This window comes from Vulpes lagopus, chromosome 7 (assembly GCF_018345385.1).
Source record: "Vulpes lagopus strain Blue_001 chromosome 7, ASM1834538v1, whole genome shotgun sequence".
NCBI classification, from domain to species: domain Eukaryota; kingdom Metazoa; phylum Chordata; class Mammalia; order Carnivora; family Canidae; genus Vulpes; species Vulpes lagopus.
In genome coordinates this window covers 4,653,557-4,678,694 of record NC_054830.1, presented here as the reverse complement: position 1 = coordinate 4,678,694, position 25,138 = coordinate 4,653,557, and the positions used below count along the sequence as shown (strand labels likewise).

General features: G+C 56.4%; 3 protein-coding genes across 15 annotated transcripts in view; 1 reads left to right on the top strand and 2 right to left on the bottom strand.

The window, feature by feature from the left end:
* The window catches only part of VAV1 (vav guanine nucleotide exchange factor 1), a 48,550-nt gene extending 45,616 nt beyond the window's left edge, over window positions 1-2,934 (bottom strand). The window contains exon 1 of the mRNA XM_041764738.1: window positions 2,668-2,934. Coding sequence (XP_041620672.1) covers window positions 2,668-2,871 — 204 coding nt within the window. The 5' untranslated portion in view covers window positions 2,872-2,934. The remainder of the gene's footprint in view (window positions 1-2,667) is intronic.
* Window positions 2,935-5,281: 2,347 nt separating this feature from the next.
* SH2D3A (SH2 domain containing 3A) lies at window positions 5,282-18,281 on the top strand. 12 transcript variants are annotated; one of them, XM_041763073.1, is made up of 10 exons: window positions 5,282-5,593; window positions 8,217-8,353; window positions 9,805-10,154; window positions 10,513-10,589; window positions 12,001-12,485; window positions 12,587-12,702; window positions 12,873-13,047; window positions 13,136-13,247; window positions 13,491-13,761; window positions 17,272-18,281. In XM_041763073.1, the coding sequence occupies exons 2-9, from the start codon at window positions 8,285-8,287 to the stop codon at window positions 13,736-13,738; spliced, it is 1,632 nt and encodes a 543-aa protein (XP_041619007.1). In that variant the 5' UTR covers window positions 5,282-5,593; window positions 8,217-8,284; the 3' UTR covers window positions 13,739-13,761; window positions 17,272-18,281. The 12 variants fall into 12 exon arrangements, with proteins under 12 accessions (XP_041619007.1, XP_041619008.1, XP_041619006.1 ...); XM_041763074.1 differs by lacking the exon at window positions 17,272-18,281 and adding an exon at window positions 14,612-14,746; XM_041763072.1 differs by lacking the exon at window positions 17,272-18,281 and adding an exon at window positions 14,312-14,746.
* On the bottom strand, window positions 15,468-24,278 carry TRIP10 (thyroid hormone receptor interactor 10). 2 transcript variants are annotated; one of them, XM_041763080.1, is made up of 15 exons: window positions 23,946-24,278; window positions 22,650-22,765; window positions 22,509-22,565; window positions 21,485-21,632; window positions 21,346-21,408; window positions 21,026-21,130; window positions 20,808-20,936; window positions 20,090-20,236; window positions 19,786-19,980; window positions 18,595-18,762; window positions 18,217-18,326; window positions 16,544-16,676; window positions 16,185-16,327; window positions 15,985-16,106; window positions 15,468-15,871 (listed from the first exon to the last, which is right to left on the bottom strand). In XM_041763080.1, the coding sequence occupies exons 1-15, from the start codon at window positions 23,967-23,969 to the stop codon at window positions 15,723-15,725; spliced, it is 1,809 nt and encodes a 602-aa protein (XP_041619014.1). In that variant the 5' UTR covers window positions 23,970-24,278; the 3' UTR covers window positions 15,468-15,722. The 2 variants fall into 2 exon arrangements, with proteins under 2 accessions (XP_041619014.1, XP_041619015.1); XM_041763081.1 differs by lacking the exon at window positions 18,595-18,762 and having other exon boundaries at window positions 23,946-24,276.
* Window positions 24,279-25,138: the final 860 nt, after the last annotated feature.

The window sequence follows — 25,138 nt, the reverse complement described above, 5'->3', positions numbered from 1 at the left end:
CACAACAGTCTTCGAAGCAAATGTCCCATTTTTATTCACGTGGTGGCATCAGGATCTGAATCCAGGTCTGGCCCCTCAGAGCCGCTGCCCTCCAGCTGACCCGCTTTCTGACTCTCCTGCCCTCTCCCCTGCCTCTGCCAGTGGCACGGGGCATTCACAGGCTGGGGACCTTGACATCATCCAGGCCCTAGCGCCTGCCCCCGCTAGGTCTAATCAGCTCCCACGCTCTGGTGGGTCTTTCCCACAATGACTGTCACATTCGTCCTTTCCTCTCCGCTCCCTTCGCCGTAAAGTTTCATCTCTGCCACCAGAATGTGGACTCCCAGAGAGGGGAGGTGAGTTTGGAGGTCTGGTGGTCAGGGTGACGCCTGGGATAGGATCCTCACTCGGCCTCAGGTCTCAGAGGGACCATCCAGCTTGGAGACGCGCTCTGCTCTGACCTCGGCCACGAACCACTCCCACCAGACTCTGAAGACCCCCCCACAAGCTCTCACCTCAGGGCCTTTGCATGGCAGTACCCCCGCCAGGGGCAGTGTGTCCCCAGATTCACAAGGCTCATTCCCTCCTTTTCCCCAGGTCTCTGCCCAAGTCAGTGGGGCCTCCCGGCCCACCCGTTCCAGAGCGTGACCCCCGCACTCAGGAGCTCCTTTTCCTGCTTTGATTTCTCCAGAGCACGTACCCCCGCCCCATAAGTTACGTGTTTCTTTATCTGCTCACTGTCAGTCTTGCCCTCTACAAGGCGGGCTCCTCAGCACCAGGGCTCTGTGTGTGTGTGTCCTTCCCGCTGTCCCAGCAGCAAAAAGAGGCCTGACGTACATCACAACTGCCGCTGAGCGCAGGCCCTCTTCCCCGCCCTCTTCCCTGGAAACTGGGGCACAGAGCTGAGCTTTGAGGAGAGACACGATGAGCAGAGGCAGGAAGGCACAGAGCTCCAGACCTAGGGAGATTGGAGAACAGCCTGGAGCCTGACAGAAGGCTTCTGGCTGCAGGAAGCCAGAGCAACAAGAAAACTCTTACTCACACTTCAAAACACAGCACAGGTGTCCCCTCTTGCATAAAGCCTGACATGGCCAGGCAATGTCTAGCCTTTGCTTCAGGGCCCCCAGCCCAGAGCTTTCTCCCTCTGTCCCAGTCCCGACCACACAGGCCAGGAGGTATCTGTCTCCCCCAGTCTGAGAGCACCTCGAGGGCCAGGCCTGGCGCAGGTCCTCAGCACTGCCTGGCACAAAGAGGCTGCAGCCCTGCGATCCCCACAGCTGCCTTCCCTTGTGCCCTTCATCCGACAGCCGGCTGTAGGCAAGGTGTGGGCATCGGGATGGAAGTTCATCCTCACATTTATCCACTTCCCCATCAGCTGCTGTTAAAGCCTCACTGGGGACCTTGACAGCCAGCGGGGCTGGGGCCTGACAGGTCCTATGGCTACTTCCCCATCACCTGGAAGCCAGGAGGGAAGCAAATGTAGGCAAATCTGGGATGGCCTGTAGCCAGAGGAGCTGGGCCTCTGGAGTTCCCTCATCCTTTCAGGAAGCCCTGCCTGTGCCAAGGAGGGTGGGCCACCCACCTCCCCGACCCCACCACCCTGTCCCAGGGAATGCCTCCTGGGACCCCCACAGGCCCACTCCCTGAGCAGTCACTTCCCCTCTCCGCATCCGCACGTGGCATCTCGGACCCCCACCAAAACACGAGTCCCTGGCCCAAAGCCTTCATTCCAGAGTGAAGCCTGAAGGCCAGAGGTGAGTGTCGGCTCAGACTCCCAAGGCAGGTGAGGCCCCTGGAGCCCCCAGCCCCCAGCATACACGGCTTCCACCCAGCACCTAGGAGACCATAGGGACCCAAAGAAGGTGCTTCAGAGAGGGGATCCAGTCACGTTACCGCCTCCACCCCAACCGCATTCAAATAGGGATTTGAATATATTTCCTGAGTCTCACAGGGCCCGCTCTGTACAATCCACCCTCCCCGGACCTGGGCCCTCGCAGTAATCCCTACAGAGAAAGAGCAGCTGTTTCTAGGCCCCAAAACCCCAGGACCCAGTCTTAGGCTGGAGACCAAGGCTTTTCTCAATGTCCCCCTGGGATGGATAGAACTAAGAAGACCAGAACCCAGGGGCTCACAGCCCCCCACCCGTCCCACACGCCCCGGGCCCAGGCAGGAAGCGAAGGGGAAGAAGATGTGAGGGGAAGGAAGGGGCCCAGGAGGAGGAGATACATGTGGGGGAAGAAGTTGGTGGAGGCCCCTCCCCCATAGGCAGAAGGAGGAGGGGGGATGTCAAAGGAGGTGAAATCCTCAGGCACCCTGTTGGCCACCTAGGAGTTCCCAGGTAACCCTCAAGACCCCCACATAGTCCCATCTAGGGGCTTGAACCTCAGTGAAGTCAGCCTGGGGCTTGGGAGCGTTAACCTCAAGTTTGTCAGTTCTTAGTCTAAATGTGCACTAACCCAGAGCCTATTAACCCATTCCGGTTAACCTTGGGTGAGACACCCCAGAATCTCAGAGTTTGCCATCCCCTCCGTCCTTTCCCCCTATCCCCCCTGTGCCAGCCCCAGAGTCCGCAGCATATTCCTTTCTACATCCCAGACCCAGAGTTTCAGGGTATTAATTCCCCTGGTGCTAGCCTGGGGTGCCCCCCCCACCTCCAACCCTTGGCACTCCAGCCAATGGCAGGCTCACCTGGGACATCTGGGGGCGCAGGTTGACCTCACGCAGGTTGATGGCATGGGGCAGCAGGTTGTTGAGCAGCTGGCACAGAAGGACGCCATCCCGCAGGGCCTGTGCCAGCTCGCACACCTGGGCCCCGTCCCAGGTCACACGGTGGCTGGGCGGCAGCACCCGACACTGGATCAGCCAGTGGGTACACTGGCGCCACAGCTCCATGGCTGCTGCCTTACCGGGTCAGCCCTCGCGCCCTTGCGGCCTCCACCGCCTGCCCGCCGCCTGTGCTAGCTAACTACCACTTCCTCTTCTTTGCCTGTAACTGGCGCCCTGAGAGGGGGTGGAGGAGGAGGAGCCATGGGGGGCGGGAGCAGCTGCAGCCCAGCCCCTTCTATGCAGGACCTGGCATCTCTTTCCCCCACCAGCTCAACACAGGGTGGGCCCCGGGGAGTGGGAGGCTGCTGGTGGAGTTACTGAGGCCTGTCGCCTTCCTCCATATCCAACCCGTGAGCAGTATGACCTCAGCAACATACTCAACGTCTGCTCTCTTCTGACCCCTCTCTCCTCTGCCTGCGCCTTGGTTTGGCACCCAACATCTCAGCTTGAACTAGCATAGCCTCCTCTACCCTGGTCCCCAGGCTACCCTCCCCTCACCCCCACAGTTTGTCCTCCACACGGAGGTGCACACCTGTGAGCATCTGGGCAAGTCATGATGTCTCTCCTCTTCTTATAGCCCACCACCCTGCAGCCAACAAGGCCCTACATGACACGTTCCTCACCTCTTCCACTCACCACTTTCCCTTACCCACTCTCCTCCAGCCACGCAGGGACTGTTCCTCCAGGACACCAGGCCACCCCAGAATTTTACCTCAAAATCCTGCCACAGGGCCTTTGTACATGCTGCTTCTCCGCCTTAGGCAAGCAACTTCATGGCTAACTCCCTCACCTCCAACAGTTCTTTGCTCAGTGTCACCTTCTCACGAAATCTTCCCAGATCTCTCCATTTCACATCATAGACTTTCCTTCCCATGTCCCTACATTAAGCCCTGATCACTGTCCAACAAACCTGACATTTTATTAGACTTATTTCTGTATTGTCTATTTAGAAATCTGTGTCTCATATGTTCCTAGCACCTGGCATGAATAGATGTTCCATAAGTACTTGTTGAATGAATAAATACATGGTTGGAAGCTTTCTTTCGGCCCTGCCTCTAACATTCCCAAATTCATTTCTTTATTGCTATGGCCCTGGCCACCATCATCTCTTTCCATAGACTTCGATGGTGTCGTTAATCCATTCGTTTATCAAACATTTACTGTCTTTCCTAGACCTTATCACTACCTGAAATCATTTTGTCTACAAGGTCTCTCTCCCCACCTCCACCCCACTAGGCCCAGTAGACTCCCCTCCTCCGACCATCTCACAAGGCACGCCCCTTGGATTTTCTTTTTTAATTCTTTAACCACAAGGGAGCGCTAGGCTCCTTCACTTGGACATTACCCCCTCCCTCCTGACTGTACCAAAACTAGGACGGAGGAGGTCAAGAAAAAGTGGTCTCGAATCTCTTCCACATTTGCGGGGGGGGGGGGGGGGGGGGGGGGGAGGAGCTGAGCTTAGAAATCACCCGCTTTGTGATCCCACGGGCACCGAAACTTTTCATCCCCAACCATCCTGGGCGCTCTATGAGTCCATTTCCTCATCTGTAAATTGGGTGACAGTCACCTTCACCGTTTAGAATTATGGTAGGGATCAGAGCGATGTGGGGCTGCGCAGATGGAAGCGAGGAAGACAGGATGGCGCTCCAGGGCTCCGGGTATGAATCCACACCTCCGCCACACTCACAAGCCGAGTCGACTTGGGCAAATGGCTTAGCTGCCCCGTGCCTCAGTTTCTCCATCTGGAAAATGGGGGTGATGAAAATGGTACCTACTTCACTGAGAGGTCGATGTAAAAAATAAATGCGTCGAAGCAGGTCAAGGAAGCAGAACAGTCCTGGCACATTAAGTGCCCAGTGGGTGTTAGTGAGGCTGCTGCTTTCAACGCTGTTATCATTGTGCACGTGGCCAGAGCGTCCTCCCTCTGGTTCCAGATCACTCCCCCATCCTTTCCAGGCTTGCTCCAAGCATCAGGGAGCAAGGAAACCACCTGAATGTCTCCCCCCCCCCCCCAGAGTCCAGCTCATCTCCCTCGTCCTGTTACACGGGGAGGCTGTTGTGTTTCCCCGCATTTGCCTCCACAAAACCCGACACCCCGTGGAGTTCCCTTCCGGGAAACCCAGGGGGGCGGTCTGGAGGAAGCGCACCTCTCTCTTCGTCACAGCAGCCGCCACCCCGCGCTGCTAGAGAGCCCGTAAGACACTGAGGTGGACACTGGGTGTTTTTCTGTATGTTGGTAAATTGAACACCAATAAAAATTAATTTAAAAAAAAAAAAAAGAGAGAGCCCGTAAGAGGCAGCCCGGTCCCCGCGCGGGACCCCGGGGGCGAGGACAGAGACACCCCTTCCCACGTCCCTAGGGGTCGGGGGTACTTAAGCGTCCGCCCGCGGAGAATGCAGGAGCCGAGCTCTAAGGGGCGGGGCTAAGGGGGGGGCGAGGAACGTGTGGGCGTGGCCAGCCGAGGGGGCGTGGCCAAGCTCCACGTGGCCCGGCCCCCGCGGGGACCCACGGAGTTCCCGAGGGGGCGTGGTTTATGGGAGCAGTTTCTCCAAAGGGGGCGTGGCCAGCGCCCGGCACCGCTGTAAGGGGGTGGGGCGGGGACGAGGGGGCGGGGCGAGAGCCCGGAGGCCGCCGTCGGAGGCGGGTCCTCGGGGGCGGAGCCAGGTGCAAGGGCTCGGTGACCCACGGGCGCGGCCGGAGAAGGTGGGGCCGGAGGGGGGGAGGGCGGGCCTCCACCTTCCCCGGCCCTGCCCCAGCCTCTCGCGAGCTCCGCGGGTCCCGGCCCAGGTGAGTGAGGGGCCCCAGGCACATCCAGGATCAGAGGGATATTGGGGTGGGGAGTCCTCTCTTTTCCAGGTGGGGCCACCGGCCCGCAGGGAGGACCTGGGTGTCGGTCCATGAGCAGCCGCGGACGCAGAAGGGGCGCCGAGTGCCTGATTGGGTCGCTGTGCGTCACGCGTGTCCGTGTACCTGGGCGTACCTGGGAGTGCTCCTCCGAGCGTGTTTCCTGTGCAACGCGAAGAGCCTCCCTGCTCCCCCTTTGCCCGAGCAATCTTTCTAAAGTCTCCTTCCCTTGATTGAGGGCTCAGCTCCCATGTCACCCGGTGGGAGAGACCTCCCTGGCTGCGTGTTATTTGCCGTGGCCGCCGCCTCCAGCCTTCCTTAGCACAGCGTCTTCAGTGATTACTCGTGGGCGTTATCGTCTTCATTCGTCGTGCTCTGTTTATTGTGTGTCTTGCCCACCCGACGGCACAGGGCAGAGCCTTCATCTCATTCATCACTGTCTCCGGGGTCTAGAACAGGTTCTGGAACACAGCAAGGTCTCAACCAATCAGTGTTTGCTCAATGTCAAGTTTGAGTACCCGAGTCTGTGTCCATGTGTCTGTGTAGGCAGGCGGCTGCCCCCCTGCATGTGTGTGCACATATGTGTGCTCTGTAGGGCATGAATAACCCCCTTCTTTTCCCCATGTTTGCCCCTATCCCCCCTTCCTGATTCTCCCTTCCCCTCTCCCCTGCCCAAATATCCAGAAATTATTCCAAAGGATGAGGGGCAGGAGGATGACTTAGTTGGCCTATGTCTGACCTAAACCCTCTCTGAGCTCCTCCCTCACGCAAACTCCCCTCCACCAAGCTAACCAGAGCGTTGTCAGTGACCCCCCTGCCTGGGTGCTAAAGATGGCACAAAACAGGGGAAGCTGACATTGGGGGACTCAAGACAGAGGCTGGCCTGGCCCAGCTGACAAACAGGAAGTACGCAGGCATCCAGGAGACACACCTGGTGTTCAGGTATGCAGCACCTGGAGCCAGGTCCCTCCCTGCCCAGCTCCCCGCCCCTAAAGCCACCTGAGGCAAGTCTGGTAACTCCTCGCTGGCTTCTGGCACTCAAGGCCTTGCTGACTCAGGATGAGAGAATCCCGGTGCTATTTCCCTGTACACCCAGGCAGGCCCAGAGCACCGTAGGATGGAGGAAGTGAGAAGCAGACCGCCAGCTTCCTTCCCGTCCAGGGCAGGTTTTCTCCACCAGATGCTGGAGATACACCGGGCCTCGGGCCTGCACAATATCAAGGGAGTCCCAAAATGTCAGAGACCTAAATTTGACCGTAATAATAACAAAGCATATCAGCTTCAGCTCCAAAATGTAAGAATCTGCAAATGCAAAATTGCTGTTTGCTGACATTTCTACAAAATGTCCTTGAAAATGATATTGCATTGGAAGGATTGGAAGGACAGCTGGCTAGCTCAGTTGGTAGAGCGTGTGACTCTTGGTTTGCAGGTCGTGAGTTCGAGCTCCATGTTGGGCATAGAGATTACTTAAAACTATAATAATAACAAATGAAATTTTTAAAAATGGTGTTACATAGGAAAGCCTTGTATGGGTTAGATTTTCTTACAACTTAAGAATTCTTGAGTGTACACACAGATTGCTAAGAAGCTAGAGATTAGTAAAATAAATTTGCTCTGGCCTGGAAGGTTCTTTCACCCACCTGGCCTCGCTCCCTCAAAATTTTCCCAGTTGTTACTGATGAAGACCACCACGAGCCACCCTATGGAAAATCTTATCTCTACCACTTCATGTCACATCCCTGGCTTTATTTTTCCACTTATCTCTTTCTGATCTATCTACTCCTTCGTCTACTTATTTATTTTCTTTATTGCTGTCTCTCCCACTAGAACAGCAGCTCCCCAAGGGCAGGGATGCCCCTGTTTTGTTCACTGCTGGGCCTCTAGCGCCCAGTAGCACCTGGCACATGGTGGGTCCCCCCTAATATTAGTTTGAGTGAATTAGTTCATGAAATTTCTATAAAACGCAGCATCATGTCATCTGCATCAAAATTGCATTACATTTGAAAGCAGTGCCTAAGCCCCGGTGGTGCAGCGGTTTAGCGCCGCCTGCAGCCCCGGGGTATGATCCTGGAGACCCAGGATCCAGTCCCACGTCGGGCTCCCTGCATGGAGCCTGCTTCTCCCTCTGCCTGTGTCTCTGCCTCTCTCTTTCTGAATGAATAAATAAATAAATCTTTTAAAAAATAAATGAAAGCAGTGCCTAGGTCTTCTCCCTTTGCAAGGATCCCAGTGAATGCATGAGTGTTTCCATGAGGTCACAGCCAATTCTAAATTAAAGTTTAAATTTTATAGTATGTATAGTATGAATCTAGAACATATATATATATATACATATATAAACAAAATCTAGTGTGTATTTTTTTTACTATAAGTAACTTGTTTAATTTAGAATATGGTTATATGTTACATGTTAGAATATGTATATATATATATAGAGAGAGAGAGTTGGCATTTTAAGGTTTGATAGGATGTGGGCTGCAGTCTCCAAAACTAAGAGGAATGTGGAAGGGCTGACCCAGCCACTCAGGAAGCTTAGGAAGCAGCAATAACTATTCCCATTTTACAGATGTGGAAGACTGAGGACTGTTGAAAGTACAGAGTTCAGCCCCTGTACCCTCTGCCCCCAAGAGCTCCATGCAGGTGCCACAGGATGGAGAGGACTTTGCCAGCCAGCCGTGGTACCACGGCCCCCTATCCCGTCAGGTATCTCTGCTTCCTACAGGGCCTCAGCACCATCTGATGGGGAGCCTCTCCTGCCCTTGACCTGCTGGGAACTTCTGGGTCCAGGATGGGGGACTTATAGTCAAGGTCTATTGGATGGGGTGGCTGAGGGTCTCGGGACTGTCTTGAAGCTTGGTTGGTACCATGGCTTGTTCCCCAGCCCGACTCCTTGGCTTTGCTTGTCTCTCCATCTGGGTCCTAGGCACCTGTGGCCACCAGGGCCCCATATCCCTCTTTTATCACCTTCAGTGATTACTCTTAGACATTATCTTCTTCATTCATGTGTGTTTGTTGTGTGTCTTGCCCATCAGACGGCGCCAGACAGAGTCTTGGTCTCATTCATCACTGTGTCTCCAGGGTCTAGTTAGGCCCTGGCACACAGTAAGGGCTCAATCAGTGTTGAGAACTCTTGGCATCTCCCTCTCAACCCAAATCTCCCCACCCTCCTCTGCAACTCATTTGTCACCCTCAGGAGTTCTGGGACCCTGGGCATCCAATCAAATTGTGAGAGTCAATATTGCTTAGTGGTTAAAATCCCAAACCCTGGAGCCAGACACCCTGGATTCAAATCCTATCTGGACTATCTGGGCCTCAGTTTCCCCACTCATAAAATGGGGATAATGGTATCTGCTGCCTAACCTTGGTAAAGGATTAAATGAGTCCGTATGTTTTATACCTACAGCAGGGCCTGACACGTAGTAAAGGCTATATGTGTGTCCACCATATGTATGGTTCACTCCCCAGCCCCCATCACCAACTCCACTTTGTCTTCCTCTGGTGTTGTGGCCCCCAGCCCCTGTTTTGACACCAGCCACCATGGCTGGCATAAGACTGCTTGAAAATGTTTATAAAGGAGGATTTCCAGGCCACAGTCAGTTTGGAAGGATCCAGCAAATGGTCCTTTATGAAGCCACAAAGCTTAGCACATTTACTCAGTGTGGATGTTGCATCAGTCAGTGTCAGCTAGCAGCTGTAACAAACATCCCCAAGGTGTCACCAGCCAAACACAACAAATGTTTATGGGCTCGTTCATGTTATAGTACAAGGTGGTTGAGGAGAGGGGAAGGTGGAGCTCCAGAAATAAATCAGGACCCGAGCTCTATCTTGTGGCTCTGCCTTCCACTAGCACTTTGGGAACATCCCCTGACAGATAGGGGACAGAAGCTGTAGGACTGTGCCAGGTCTGGACATTCCGGGCAGCACTTCTGCCCTCCTCCTTTGGCCAGATCGTGTCAGATGATGTCTAACTACAGGGGAGCCTGAGAAATGTACTCCAGAAGTGTGCCCATGAGAAAATGGGAAATGGTTTGGTGCAAAACCACCCAGTCTCTTGGGTGGCTTTTTTTGGGTGGGGGGATGGAGGTAAGGAATCGCTATGAATGGCTCATCTGGGCTCATGGCTAAGTCCTCTACCCCCTGCCCTCCATCCCCAGAAGGCTGAGGCCCTCCTGCAGCAAGATGGGGACTTCCTGGTTCGTGCCTCCAGATCCCGTGGGGGCCACCCAGTGATCTCCTGCCGCTGGCAGGGCTCAGCCTTACACTTCGAGGTGCTCCGTGTGGCCCTCCGTCCCCGTCCAGGCCGGCCCACAGCCCTCTTTCAGCTGGAAGATGAACGTTTTCCAAGCCTGCCCTCCCTAGTTCTCAGCTATGTGACTGGGCAGCGTCCACTGTCCCAAGCCACAGGGGCTGTGGCCTCCAGGCCCGTGATACGACAAGGACCTATTCGACGCAGCTTTAGTGAGGACACCCTCCTAGAGAGCCCAGCTCGGATAGAGCTGCCCAGGTAATCACAGACTCCACCTCTGGTGACACCTGATACCCCTAGAGTTTCTCCACCTGTGCAGTAACTGTTACTGACATTTGGGGCTGGATTGATTGTGGGGGGCTCTCCTGTGCATCATAGGATGTTGAGTAGCACCCCTCGTCTCTAGCTACTAGGTGCCTGTAGAATCCTCTCCCCTCAACCTCCTGGCTGTCACAACCCAAAGATGTCTTCTGATGCTGTCAGTTGTCCCCTGGGGGGTAGAGCACCCTGGTTGGGTCCACTGCTCCTGAGTGACTAGATAAAGGGTTTTCTGGGCATCGGTGGGGGCTGCCCTGCTCAGGGTGGGACTACACATCTCCTTCATCTCTTCCCCCAGGGCTAGGAAGCGGAGTGACAGTCAGCCCGCAGGTTTGGAGCACATGGGGCTGTCAGGAGAAGACCACTCAGGACCAGGTAAGGGTCTACCAGGACAGCACATGGTCCAGAGGTTGCTCTGCCGCTCACTGCCTGACTGGTGAGGCACAGGTGAATTAACCTCTTGGAAAATGGGCTCAATCAGCTTTCAAAACTGTCCTGGTGATTAAGAAATACACAAAAGCTCTGTAGGGGCTTAAAAATGGAGGGTTTATGATTATTTCCAGAAGTTCTATGTGTTCTGATCACAGCTGACCTCTCAAATAACTCTAGCCACACAGTCTCGTGCCTACCTCTGGGTCTTTGCACCTGCTCTTCTGGCCATGGGAAAGCCCATTCCCCTAATCTTTTCCTGACTGACTTCTTCTCATTTAACTCGAGTTCCTCAAAGTAGCTGACCCTGGCCATCCTACCTAAAGGAAGATTCTCCTTGTGCGCTCTCTGCCCCGTCTGCCCTGCCTCCCCTCATTCATCATGAACCCTCACTGCATGCCAGCCGCTGTATGAAGTGCAGAGATACATCACATCAACAAGAAAAATAAGGGTCTCTGGTGGTGCCAACATCCTAATGGAGGAAGATGGACATTGATAATTGAGTCGGCTTGGGAGTAAAATTTAAAAGCAGAACAGAGTCAGGGAGACTGGAATAGGGGGAATGAGAGAATTATAATTTGAAGTAGTAGTCAGGACAGGCCATGTGGAGAAAGATTTGAAAGAGGGGAAGAAGGAAATGATGTATCTGGGGGGTGAGAGTGGCCCAGGTAGAAAGAACAGCCTGTGCAAAGGTCCTAGGGCGAAAACAAGAACTTCAGCTGTTCATCAACCAAAAGGATGTGAATGTGGCTGAACCATCTGGGGCTCAGATTTCAGGGGCTTTTTTTTTTTTTCCCCCTACTGTGAAGATTCTGGCCTTTACCCAGAGTGATCTAGAACCATGGGAAAGTTTTAAGTCTCTATAAGAAGATCTGTTTTATAGGCTTGGTAAATACAGAGTCTTCCAGAAGCCTGGGTGCAGCTTGAAGTTCTAATAACCACAGGAGTAAACAGGCCACAAACTTCACAAAACACATCATTTGAGAGTTTGATGAATTCAGTTTCTTGGATGCTTTTGTAGTTTTGTATTTTGAATACTTTTTTTTTTTTTTTTTGAATACTTTTTTTTTCTTCTGTGTTAGTCAGTGCTTACCACCTTCAGGGGGGCAAACACAAGGAATTCAGATTTAAATTGTAGCATTCAGACTACACACAGAAGTGTTAACGAAACCTCATTTTAAAACCATTGATAAGTGTGTAGCATTTGTATCAATGAAGGCTTTAAGTTCAAAACCACACCAAAATACCCAGTCATTGACTAGATGACCAGGAGGACGGTAGCCCATGAAGCCCCCCACCCATCCCATCCAGCTATCTTTTGTGTCTACCCCCTTCACTCCTCTTGTTTGACCCCCAGGAGCCTCACCTGTGCCCACATGTGCCCTCCCTCGGATGGGTAGTGACCCGGTGTTGCTGAAGACGCCAGCTTCTCTGGGGTCTGTTGTTGATGGCCTCAGGGCCTCCGATGGGCAGCTTCATGCCAAGGCACCAAACAAACCACCTCGAACACCCTCACTGGTGCTGCATGATGCATCTGGACGCCCCCCAACGTACTGTGAGCTGGTACCCCGAGTGCCCAGTGCCCAAGAAACACCCACTGGCCACAGTGGCCCAGAGACAGAGGCCTCATGGTGGGAAGCCAATGAGGAAGAGGAGGAAGAGGACAGAAGCTTTGCAAGACCAAAGGCCGAGGTCTTTTTCTGCCCCCCTAACAACCTCTTCTGCCTGCTGGGCCCCCAGAATCGGCCCCTGGAACCTAAAGTCCTGAGTACTCTCCGTGACCTCTTCCTGGAGCACCATCCTGGGAGCACAGCCCTCCACCTATTACTGGTGGACTGCCAGGTGGGTCACTCCTCCCCAAACAGGGGCTGAAGCCAGGCCAAAGCACCTCACGCATATACTCATTCTTTTCAGTTGACCTCCCCACTAACCCTCCTGCCCAGGCTACAGGCCTCCTAGGAGTGACCAAGGCTCAGCGGGGCGCCATGGGGGTCACCTCTGGCCTGGAGCTGCTCACGCTTCCCCATGGGCATCGCTTGAGGTTGGAGCTTCTGGAGAGGTGAGCCGGCCACCCGGAATCCTCAAACCTCCCCCCATTCAAGGACCCCTAAGGAGGAGGGGAGATGGGCAAAGCTACCCCCCCCACACACACACACAGACACACACATCTCTCACCTCCAAGTTACAAAGCTCCCACTGCCCCCAGGCCCTTGCTCTCTACCTTCGCAGACACGAGGCGCTGGCGCTGGCCGGGGCCCTGGCCGTGCTGGGCTGCTCGGGGCCGCTGGAGGAGCGCGCGGCCACCCTGCGGGGCCTGGTGGAGCTGGCGCTGGCGCTGCGGCCAGGGGCGGCGGGGGACCTGCCTGGACTGGCTGCGGTCATGGGCGCCCTGCTCATGCCCCAGGTGCGTGGGGAGCAGAAATGAGGAGGAAGCCAGAGTGCGGGGCGTGGGGAAGAGGGAAGAGGAAGCATGTTCAGGGCTCCTCCCCCAGGTGTCCCGGCTGGAGCGCACGTGGCGCCAGCTCAGGAGGAGCCACACACAGGCCGCGCTGGCCTTCGAGCAGGAGCTGAAGCCGCTGATGCGGGCGCTGGACGAGGGCGCTGGTGAGTGGCACCGCTTGGAGCTGCGCACCCACGTCTAACCAGAATCCTAGCCCAGCCCTAGGCCCGCCCTAGGCTCCGCCCACTTCGCTCTACGCCCCGCCCTTCGCGCCTGGCTACCCGGCCCCAAGCCTAGGCTCCGCCCCCGCCCGTCCTAGGCTCCGCCCCCGCCCTCCTAGGCTCCGCCCCCGCCCCGGGCCCGCCGAGTGCTAGGCTGGAACGTGGGTTTCTGGGCGCCTTTCCCAGGGTCCGCCTCCGCCCAGTCTCCCACCCTCTTCACCCTGGGTCCCATCTTCTGCCCGAGCCTAGCTCAGAGCCCTCGCCCGCACAGGACCCTGCGCCCCGGGCGAGGTGGCGCTGCCGCACGTAGTGCCCGCGGTGCGCCTGCTGGAAGGCCAGGAACTCCCGGGGCCGCTGGACGAGAGCTGCGAGCGGCTGCTGCGCACCCTGCACCGGGCGCGTCTGGTGGCCCGGGACGCGCCCCAGTTCCGTGAGGCAGCGGCCCGGCGCCTGCGAGGTGAGTGCTCCCTCTGCTCCGGGCTGCCAGCGGGTCCCGACTTCCCGAGCCCCCCCCCCCCCCCCGCATGCTCTAACCCGGTACCCGAAAACCCACCAGGCCAGGGACCGGAGCCTCTGGCCACGCCTCCCAGAGTTCCACCCAGACTGGGACGGCCCGGCCCCCGGGGAGATCTCACCCCAAGTCCGAGTCGCAGCCAACAGTCTTGACAGCAATAGCGCTCTCCACCCCAAAAGGGTTGGCCCCCGGCCCCGGAGCCACGTCCACAAATTCCCACTTCCCCGCTCCCACCTGAAGCGGCCCTGCCCCCAGAGGACCTCGATCCCTCTGACGACGTCTAGCTGTCTCCAAAATGAGTCAGTCCTTCATCCTGGGAGGACAGCCCCCTCCTTGCGCTGAGAGCCACCCCTCCTCCGTGCTGGGTCAGCCCAGCCCCCAGAACCCCCGACCTGGCTTATTCCGCTTCCACCAGCGACCCAGGCACTCCTGTGTCTCTCCAACATGGCTCAGCGTCCCCCAAAATGTGTCGCGCTGGGCTGCCCCCCCCCAGGTGGTTCCATCCCCAGGCACAACCCCTAAGCGGACCCCTCAGCCATCAGGCACCTGGAACAGACTGCCCCCAGCACCCTGGCATAGCATGCTTCCACCAGCTCCTGGCCACCCCGCCCCAGTCCTGCAGAGCCCCAGCCCCCTCCCCTCCGATCCCGCCCAGTCGTCCAGAGCTTCGGGGCAGAGTCCTCCAGGGCCCTGTGGGGACAAAGTTCTGAGGGGAGGAGGCAGGTAGAGGATGGGGCCCAGGCGGGAGCCTGGCCCTGCCCCAGCCCACCTGGCCCCGCCCCCAGGATTCCAGCCGAACCCGCAGCTGAGGGAGGCCCTGACCACAGGCTTCGTGCAGAGGCTCCTCTGGGGAAGCCAAGGCGTGGGGGCGCCACATGCCACCCGTCTCGAGAAGTTCCAAAGAGTCCTCAGTGCCCTTTCGCAGCGCCTGGAGCCAGACGTTTGAAAGCACACACCCCCTTCTTCAAGCTGGGCCACCCAGACTTTGGGGAACCTCCGGGGCCACCAGAGACCTTGCCCCAAGCCGTTCATGTAGCCAAAGCAGTGGGAGCCCATTCTGCCTCACAGAAGGGAGTGCAGATTTACAAAAACCCATACGGCTCCCCCAAAATGTACATGGATCCTAGGGTGTCTGGAGGCCCCATCCCACCTCCCACCCCCACACACATAACCCACAAATGCAGAACATGAGGCTTTCAAGGGTAAGAGAAGCTGCACATCCCTTACTCAGAAGCCAGAGTTCAAATGCTTTTTAAGAGCTCTGTGGCTTCCAGCCAATGGCTCAACCTCTCTGTGCCTTCGACATAAAAACCCACCAGGTTTTATGAGCAAAGCTGTTGTACTTTCTACCGGTTGTCATGGGGGCTTAAAGTTCAGTGTTCAAATGTCGGGTGGAGAATGCCTAGCACTCAGGTGCTCAACACTACCTTTTCTCAGTAAAGCTGCAGTAAACACAGAAAGGATGTTCGGGGCTTTTCTCCTTATGTCGCAATCACAGACAAGCACCAAACTCCAGGGAGGTTTTGTCCCAGGTGGGCCCAAGTTAACCTCAAGGTCTCCTTCTTCATTCCCTCTGTGGCCAGGAAGGAGGGTGGCATTTGCACATCCAGCCTCAGTAGGTAAATCTAATCACGCGTGGACTCTAAAAGCTTTATAGAATTTTTTATATAAAACAAAATGGCCCTAGCCCAGCGGCAGGAAGAAAAGATCTGAAACACGAGTATGTACATCAATGGTGGAAGGCACAGCGGGTCCATTTGGGATGAGGAGTGGGATGGGGGGCAGCAGGTTACACAGGTCTCAGCTGAAGCCACGGGGGCAGAAATAAAGTGCGTAGGTCCTGGGGCCCCCCGTGGCCCAGAAGCAGCAGCCAACAGCCCCCTTCTTCCCGCCTGTGGCAGGGTTCAGTTGAGCGTGACACGGAGATAGGAGGTGGGCACGTAGCCCTCACCTCCCTGTTTCCGCCTGACCCGGGTCCAGCCGTCGCCTTTGTCCTCTTCCATGAGACTGAGGTCTTCACCCTCGGCCATGGAGATGGTGCCCTCGCTGGACCCTGTCACGGGAGGGGCAGTGGGCTCAGATCTGCTTCGGGTGAGTTTAAACTCAACCTAGCCCAAGAGACCGCCCTCCCCTGAGCAGCTGATGGGACCTACAAGCTGTCCTCACCTTCAAAGTGGTAGATGGCCACACAGTGACCTATGGGGGATGCCGGTTCCTCCTCAAAATCCTCATCAAATTCTGTGTAGATGGGGGCATCCTGACCCTCCTCTGAGAGGGGCTCTTCAGAGCTGATTGGGGAGAGCAAAGCAGGTAAGGACAGGCCTCCTGGGTCCTGGGGACAGACCCTCTCTGGCATCCACACTCACCTCTCCTTGTTATCCTGTGACCCACTGTTGCTGCTGCTGCTGTCTGGTGGGGCGCTGGCTGGGGGGTCTGGAGGCCGAGTGTGGCGGCCCAGGCTGTTCCCCCGGTTGCTCAGGACCCGGCTCTCAGCTTCCGCCAGCCAAGCCTAAGAGGAGGGAGACACACAGTCAATTCCAGGGCAGGATTCTGGGGTCAGCCCCTTTTGGGCCTGGAGGTTTCCTGAGCTCACCCATGCACACCCAAGGCTGTGATGAGAAACAGCTGGAGCACCACCACACCAACACCTCCCTGCCCCCACCCCCCCAGGAAGTGACTCAGCCAGGCCCGCTGGCCCCCACCCCTCCCCAGGGTCTTCCCTGACCTCATACTTCTGCACTTCCAATTTCAGCCGTTCAATGTTGTTCAGGGTTTCTGTGATCCGGGGCTCCAAGCTGGCAGGGTCCCCCATCTGGGGTGTCTTCTCATAGACATCCTTCATTTTCTTCAGGGCTTCTCTAGGATGACACAGACAGATTAGAAGGAACAGTCCCATATGATCTAACAAGCAAAAAAAAATACACACTTTGCTTCAAGGAGCCAATAGCAAGAGAAGACAGTTGGTAAATCTCAAACACTAGTGCTTCACCACCTGGGTTCAAATCCTTGGGCATTTCCTTGTCTGTGAGCCTGGGTTAAGTTACTGAACCTCTGTCTCAGTATGCAAATCTGGAAAATGGGGATAACGCATCATTAATCCCACTCATGTGAGTGGTTGCAAAGATTAGAACGGTGCCTTTTTTTATTCAGATACATACTGACTACCTACTGCATACCAGGCACTGTTCCAGGCATCAGAAATATAGCCCTGAACAAGAAAATCAGGATTCGGCCCCAGCTCACAGTCTCAGATTTTGGGGATGCCAGTGAATCTATGTAAAGGATCTCAAATAGTGTATGGCATACAGTAAGCACTCTATAAATGCTCAGTACTATCATTAGTCCCTGGTCCCTGTTTCCTCCAAGCCTATATATATATATATATACACAGGCAGTAGCAGTAACAAGCGTAGACCTTGGCATTTGTGCAACCTGGGTTCAACTTCTCTCCAGTCCTAATACCAGATCCGTGCCACAGATGAGGAAACAAACACAGTGAGGTGCAACAACTAGAATTCAAGGCCAGTCTTGACTCCAAAGGATCCCCCTTCGCCCCTACGTCATAAAGACCCCGTAACTACAAAATTCCAAGTGGGACTTTACACCAATAAAAGTTTCGTACAAGAGGTTCAATGCAATGGCAAAATATAACTTGGCTGCCCGTCCACAAGTGGCCAGCGTCATTCCCATTATGTAAGAGGACTGGGAAGACGATCTCGTTGCTTGGAAGGAGTGAGTACAGCTTTTCCTTTTTTAATCTGGCAGGTTTTTTTTATTGTTGATGTTTTAAGTGTTTGAGTTAGTAGATAACCATGATTTTTTTTTTTTTTTTTTTTAGCCAATTACTGTAGTAAAAGAATAATAGATGTCTTTACATTGAACCATCTTTGCATTACTGGGATAACACCCAATTGATCATGACTTGTCTTCAAAAAATATTATGTTTTTCTTATGGTAAAATACACATAACACAAGAAAGCCCCTACTCGAACCATTTTTAAGTGTACGATTCCACGGCCATTAAGTATATCCACACTGTTGTGCGACCATCTCCACCACGCGCAATATTATTTTTAAAATATATCATTGGATTTGTCTGGCTAGGATTCTCCATCTAAGATCCTAAGTGAAATAAAATGAGTCCAGAATTTGAATTTCTTGAATTCTTGCTAAATGATAGGGGAATTGATTCCACCAGCCTCCTAAATGAGCCGACACCTTTTCACTCCTTTTTTTGTTTGCTGGAATGAATTGTTTCCTTTTAAGTGTGGTAGGAATCACCTATAAAACCACTGGGGCTTGGGCCTTGGGGCTTGTTAGGGAGAGTCTGGAGTACCATTTCAGTACAGTTCATTTATTATTTTATTTTGTTCCTTGCCTACCTGCCCCAAACCTTACCTCTGGTCGACCTCCTTCTGCAGCTCACGATTCCGTTCTTCCAGGTGCTGCTGAAGTCGCTTTCTCTGCTGCTCTGGGGGCAAGTGGCTGAAATCCTCTGTCACCACTGTCTGCAAGGTGGCAAGACGACTGAGTTCGGGGGGATTGGGGATTCTCAGCTTCTATGCTCTAAGACACTGCTATGACATACCAAGTCCACCTTCCTCCCCACCCAAGGTTCTTTGGGGGCAAGGCCATGCACAGAGCAAAGCAGGTCCAGGTCTGGCAACCGGAGGAGGGGGGCCCAGCCGGCTGCAGGAAGCGAGCCCAGGGTACCACCACCCAGCCACTGGGTGGGCTGGGGCCGCCCCCTCCTACTCCCCTGGAGGCCTCACTTACCCCACGGCTGCCTCGAAGGCTGCGGAAGGATGCTAGCCGCGGTTTGACCGACTTACTGATCTCACTCAGTATGGCCAAGGGGTCGAGGCCGGAGCGAGGGGATGGGGGTCCGTTAGGCAATGCCGAGGGCAGGGGGCCCCCCAGGGGGGAGAGGGGTGGGGGGCGTGGCTACCGGTGGGGGCAGGGGAGGGGGTGGGTCACAAGGGGTTGGAGGATGTAGAGAACGAGGATGGATGGACGGACGGACATAATAAAGAAAAAAGAAAAAACAAAATGGAGAAAAGAAAAGAAAAAAAAACGGTAAGAAAACCACAACTCAAGATGCACAATCACACACAGAAAATGCATGCAAAGAGCAACACAAAAATCTGGGAGGTGGTGGGGAGGGCATTAGACTGTGAGCCGGAAGGCCAGACCCCTCCCTACCCCCTTATGTTATCCCTTCCTTGAATTCTATGTCCAGTACCTAGCATGGGGCTGGAGGGGAGCAGGGGCAGGGAGGCCCCGGGTTCTGTCCACCCAGCTTTCTGAGCTCACAGTCTAGAAAATACAGGGAGATGCATGCGGGAATCAAGGTCTCAGATGGGTACATGGCTACAGAGGTCAAAGGCAAGCTGAGAGAAAGGTAGAAGGCATGAAGTATCAGAAGGGTTACAGGTGGGGTTTAAGCTGGGGGAGTCTGTTGTACAAACTGAGGGGAGGTATCAAATTATATGTCAGGAGGGATCAAGAATATATAACAGGGCTCATGAGAAATAAACTAAGGGTGGGGGGTGAGGGTCTAAGGTATAAAACAGGTATGTGCTTGACATTACAAGCCAAAAATCCCAAGAAAAAACAGCCTGAGGGTCAGGGGCCCAAGGACCCACTGGCAGGATGGAGAGGGACTCAAGGGGAGTCTCTAGGACAAGTCCCTCAAGCCCTCATCCAGCCCTGAATCCCAGAAGCAGGTCTCCTCCCAGCATCCCGAGAAGCAGCAGACAGACGCCACGGGCCCCCTCCCTGCACCCCCCCTCAGCCTTGGGGGACTCCCAGGCCGATCACCCGGCCGCCTCCCTTCCCTCCAGCCTGGGCCAGCAGCCAAGAGGCAAATTCCTGCCCGGGACTCAGCGTCCCAGCGGCTGGGGCTGACTCAGTGGGGGCCCCCCTGTCCCCACTCACACTCCCCTTCCCAAGGGCCCCGGCCCCCACCTTGTTCTTCTTGCCGAAGGGCCAGCGCTTGGCACGGCTGCGGCCCGGGCCTCGGAGCTCAGGCCGTCCATCGGAGGGGGTGCCCAGGCTGCTGTCTGAGGGCACGCGGTTCATGGGCTGGCTGAAGTCTTCAAATTCCACGTCACCAGGGCGGGCAAAGCCTGACTTGTGCAGCTCGATCAGGACCTGGGAGTCCTGCAGGAGGGAGCAGGGGCAAGCAGTCAGGGGCAAGACCAGATGCCTAGCCTCTGGGGTCCTCCAACTTCCCACCTGTCAGCCCACTCGCCCAGGACCAGATACACACATTCTTGGCATCTACAGCATCTGCGGCCACCTTCATGCCCTCCAGACACTTGGCGATGATGGGTACCACCTGCAGCTCAGCCTCGGACAGGAGCCCATACCCGGCCCCCAGGTGAGTGGCGCGCCGCTCATCCATGTCCTGCAGCTTCTGCAGAGACAGAGGCAGGGCGCTAATGGGACCAGCAGCAGCGATTCAATCCAAAAACACGATGGGGTGCCAGACTGGCCCCAGCCCCAAGCCCAGTCTGGTGGGGAAAACACAAAATCGAATAGAGACTTCCAGCCCAGGGTGGCCAGAGGAGACACATGGGACAGGGGAGATCTGAGAGGGGAGTCTGAGGAGCTCAGTCTCGCCTAGGGAGTCAGGAAAGGATTCTCAAAGGAGGTGACCACGAAGCCAGGGCTTTGAACCCACCGAGAGCACACCCAACATAGATATTGCCAGTCCCAGATGGAGTAGAGCAAGAGACTAAAGCAGAAGACAGGAAATTTGAGGCCTTTCAGAGGGACTGTTAGAGCTGGGGCTTAGAAGAATGAATAGGAGTTTCAGAAAAAAAGACATCCTGGCAGAAAGAGTTAGAGACAGAGCTCACTGCTGTTTTTAATTCCCTTTCAATTTAGAGATCGGGACATTGCAGCTAAGGTTTTGACAAATGTGTAAGAGTCGGGTAACTTTGTGTGTTTTTCAGGAGGGCAGGCTGGGGGCTTAGAACACTCACATCAAAAATCTGGGGCATCTGGGAAAAATAGAAGTGGGCCTGGTCTCGGTTGAAGCGCTGGAGCTGGGCTGCGTACTCATTTTTGCTCTCCTCTGCCATGTGACTTCGAAGGTGGGCTTGTTGCTTGGCCTGAGGAATATCGAGGCAGGGGTCACGGCCAGGTTCTGCACCTCCCCCCCCAACCAGACCTCCAAACCCATCTCAGACCCCACAGGTACCTTCTCCACATCAGCCTTGGTGGCATTAATATCCTGATCGAGTCGCTCAGCGGTCTGGGCTGCCTTTTCAGCCTCCCGGCAGTCCCGTTCAAACTTGCGCTTACTCTGCCGGGGACAGAACCAGAAGGAGGAAGTAGGTGAGAAATCAAGGTTTCAGAGACTGGTGGGACATCACCCAGCAAATGCAGGGCAACGGGCATGCTGGGAACCCATGGGACAGAGGGGCCCCAGGCCAGACAATGCAGGCAGTTCCATGGATCAGCAACCCTCAGCCGGCTCCTTAGGGCCAGAGGCACCCTTCTCCACGCCCCCAGACTCACATTCTCCAGCTGCTTGAAGCCACTTTCCAGCTGCTGCTGAGCCCGACGGCCTTCCTGAAAGTGCTGTGCAAAACGGAGATGGTTAGGCTCACCTGGGTCGAGGTAGCAGTCCTCAAGACCCAGAGAGGGGATCACTCACCATCTTTCTCTCCTGTTTCATCTCCTGTGAGTACTTGGCCAGCTCGAGACACACACGGACGCTGAGGTTCTCAGCCACCAGCTCGCGCTGGCCCGCAAAGTCATTCACCTCCTGGAGAATCTGCACAAAGGACTGCTGCTGGCTGAACCTAGGGTAAGATGGGCAGGGGCAGCAAGCCAGGGTCAGGAGGCCACCCCCGCCACCCAGGGAAGCCAGATGCCCTAGGACCCACCTCCATATGGGAACGGGAAAGCCCCAACACATTCCTCCTGGAAGCAACCATAAATTCTGGTCCATATCCCTTACCCCAAACCCTTCAGTGGGATGCATTTTGGAACTCAGAACTTTTCAGGTTCAGAAAGGGGATATAATGCTTATACCATCTTTTATGCAGCACCCCAGTGGGGTCAGGGGCAGCATCCTGAACCGAACACCATAAATATTTTTGCAGCGAGAGGTATTACTATTTACAGTAAGAAGAATAAAACCCACGGACCTGATGAACGTGAAGTCAGGTCAGAGGCTGCTGCCATACAAGCTACCAGAACAATTTTTTCACTTCTAGAGCTCTTTGGATTCTGGAACTGGGGATGTGGCAAAAAGCGAAATCCTCCTATGTTGGACTAACTATGGGCTAGGCACTGTTTCAGTGCAAGATCTGTTATTCTCTGCATGAGCCCTACAAGATCATCATCATCATCCCGTTTCACAGGTGAGGCAAACAGGCACAAAACATAAATCAATGACCCAGAGTCACTTGTTGAGTGAGTGCCGGAGCCCCGCTCAATAGGAGAGGCAAATGGAAAACTCAAGTCAATTGCCCAGAGTCGTGGGGCTGGAAAATAACGGGATTTCGATTCCAGCACAGGTGATCCAGGTTCTCCATCCACGCTCATTCCTCTAGGTGGGAAATGAAGCAAAAGGTGAGGGCCTTACCGCCTAGCTGGGGGAGAGGAAGTAAGACCAACACACACGCTCCCCAGGCGCCCCCACATCTAGCCTGGCAATTCCTCTCCATCCTTACTTGGATTCTGGGTCATCCTTGGCAGGTCTCTTGGGCAGGTATTTTTTCACCAGGCTCCTAATGGAGAGAGGCAGAAAGGCTGAGCCCCCAGCCCTCCAACAGCTTCCCCAAGCCCCAGGCGGGTCCCCCCTAGGGTCTCACCTCAGTTGCTTTGCATAAGCCTGCTCCACCTCGGTCCGCTCTTTCACGAATTTCACATATCTGTCCAACAGGTCCAGGCCCCACTGCGTGTGACGCTCGAGCACCTCAAACTGATCCTGGAAGCGGGCGGAGGATTCGGGATCGAGACGTTGGGACCCCACCGCCCGCGGACCAGGCGCCTGAGAAGCCTCAGGGCTCTGAGCTGGGAGAAGGTGTGGCTTCCCGGCCCCGCCCCGGCGCGGCGCGGGGGGAGGCAGGAAACCGGCGGGAACCCCCTCCCCTTCCCGGGAAGGGCCAGGGAACAGGGGCGGGGCCCCGGCCGGACTACGGGGTCCCGGCCTCCAGACCGCCAAGCGGGGCGTGGAATGGGGCAGGGCCACTCCCCCCTGCCCCGGCTCCCCTAATCCCCCCTCCCAAGATTCCGGAAAATCCGGCCGGCCCGGCGTGAGTCAGGACCAGAGGGGCAGGATTCGCCGCAGCTCGGGGGGCCCCAGAATGTCCAGGGGCCAGGCTCCGTGTTCCCGGGTCGCCATGCTTCCCGGGGTCCCCCGCACACACGGGACTCCGTTTCCCCCACTGACCCCACTGCACCTCCGAAAGAAATTCCAGAGTTGTGGGGGAAGGAATCTGGTTACCCCCTCTGCATCCAGGAACCCAGGGAGCCACCGCCCCCATAAAAAGGAGGGGTCAGAGGTCCGGGCTAGGATCAGGGGAAATTTCTGGGGCTTCCAGAGCAGAGGTCAGAGGCAGCCTGGGGGCGGCCCCTCCCAGTGCCTGGGGCGGGATGGGGGAGGGGGCTGCGAGGCCAAGCCAAGCAGCCCCCTCCCCCCCAGCGCGACCCAAGCCCCAAGGTGTTGATTGGAGCCTCCGAAAGGCGGTCGGAACTTCCAGGTCCCACGTGGGCTTGGAAGTGGCCACAGGGTCCCCTCCCCCGCCCAAGCCGGACAGGCGGGCTGCGGGCAGGGACCCAGGGGCCGTAAGATAAGCCGCCGGCCCAGCCAGGGTGCTCAAAATAGGTGACCTCGCCCGGCCGCCCCGGCCTGGTCCCGGGACGCCTGCCCTCCTCACTCGGAACCCCGCGCTCAGTTTCCCGACTCCGCGCCTGCAAGGTCGCCCTTCGCCCCGGGCGTCCTGAAACGCCCTGGGAAAGTCCGAGGGAGGGCGGAAAGCGGGGACTCCGGGGGTCTCCCAAGGGGGAAGCGCCGAGCCCCCGCTAAGGTCGTGCAGGAGCAAGGAGGAGGGGGGATCCGAACTCCAGAAAAGGAGAAACTTGGAAGCCGGGCCGATCGGACTCACCCACAGCTCGGTGCCCCAATCCATGCTGCTCCCGCCGAAGCCGCCGCCGCCGCCGCCGCCGCCGCGCCCGGTCCCCGCCGCCCGCCGCCCGCCGCCCGCCGCCGGGAGACTCAGCCTGCAGCGGCGCGCCCGGCCCAGCCCGCCAGGCCCCGCCCCCTCCAGGCTCGGCCCCGCCCCCGCAGGCCCTGCCACGCCCCCATCTGCGCGGAGGCCCGAACAGCGCCCTAAAGGCGGGACCCCCGGAGGAGGCGGGGCCCAACGGATGCCCCGCCCCCTCTTAAAGGAAAGTGGCCACTAGACGCCACTGGACCGACCCCTTAAAGGACCCCCATCCATTTCCCAAATCCCCCGGACCCCTCTTATCCTCCCCACCCCTAAGTCTCCCGGGACTGTTGTTTTCTCTTTCCTTCAACCGTTCCTTAATAAAGGGCCAAGACATTAAAACCCCAACCCGAGAGGTCCTTCCCCCACCACCAGCCACCCCTTCCCGCACCGCCCCCCCGCCCCCCCTCCCGCCGTCGCTGGGAGAACCTGAGGTCACCCGGCTCTTGCGGGCCGGCCCGGCTCCAGACATCTATGCTCGGCCCACTAATGGTCTGGTTCCCTCCGGCCACAGGGCGGATGGGAGGACTTCGATCCTGCCCAGAACGCGTGCCTCCGCCAAGGCCCGGTCCATTAGCACCCCCACCGCATCCTGCCTTCTCCCTCCTCCCCAAGTCTGCGCCGGGAAACTGAGGACGGGCTGTCCTTGGGGCACCGGGCCCAGGTCTTTCCTCGGCCCTCATCCAGTTCGCGCTTCCACCTGCCCATTTTCCAGGCGCATCCGTTTAGACCCAATCAGGTTTCACTGTCCAGACCCCGGTTCCGACTCCACCTCTCCCTCCAGACACTCGGGCCCTGGGGGCACAGAAGTCTGTCACTTCCCTCATAAATGCCTGTTCACACCTCATTAATCTCCTTAAGGCACTGAGATGACAGGGTAGAGAACCCTGCAGCTCCCACCCTCATCCTCCCCTGCCTTTAGTCCTTAGTGCCAACGGAGGTGACAGACGCCCCGGAGCCCCTGGGGCACAAGTTAGGCCCCAAGCCACTGGGCTTCCAGGAAGAGAGCCCCAGGAGCCCAGGGGACATCGGCCTGAAATCCTGGGACAGATGGCTCTGTGGGGACCTGGCCCCACCTGCTGGTGACTTCT

Excerpts from the sequence above, each read along its gene's own strand:
- SH2D3A (XM_041763067.1), top strand. The coding sequence starts at position 8,285 with ATGCAGGTGCCACAGGATGGAGAGGACTTTGCCAGCCAGCCGTGGTAC. Across the intron at positions 12,486-12,586 it reads TATTACTGGTGGACTGCCAG|GCTACAGGCCTCCTAGGAGT; the intron begins GTGGGTCACTCC and ends CCTCCTGCCCAG. Across the intron at positions 13,048-13,135 it reads GCGCCCTGCTCATGCCCCAG|GTGTCCCGGCTGGAGCGCAC; the intron begins GTGCGTGGGGAG and ends CTCCTCCCCCAG.
- TRIP10 (XM_041763080.1), bottom strand. The coding sequence starts at position 23,969 with ATGGATTGGGGCACCGAGCTGTGG. Across the intron at positions 19,981-20,089 it reads ATGCTGTAGATGCCAAGAAT|GACTCCCAGGTCCTGATCGA; the intron begins GTGTGTATCTGG and ends TCCCTCCTGCAG. Across the intron at positions 16,107-16,184 it reads TCACAGGATAACAAGGAGAG|CTCTGAAGAGCCCCTCTCAG; the intron begins GTGAGTGTGGAT and ends CTCCCCAATCAG.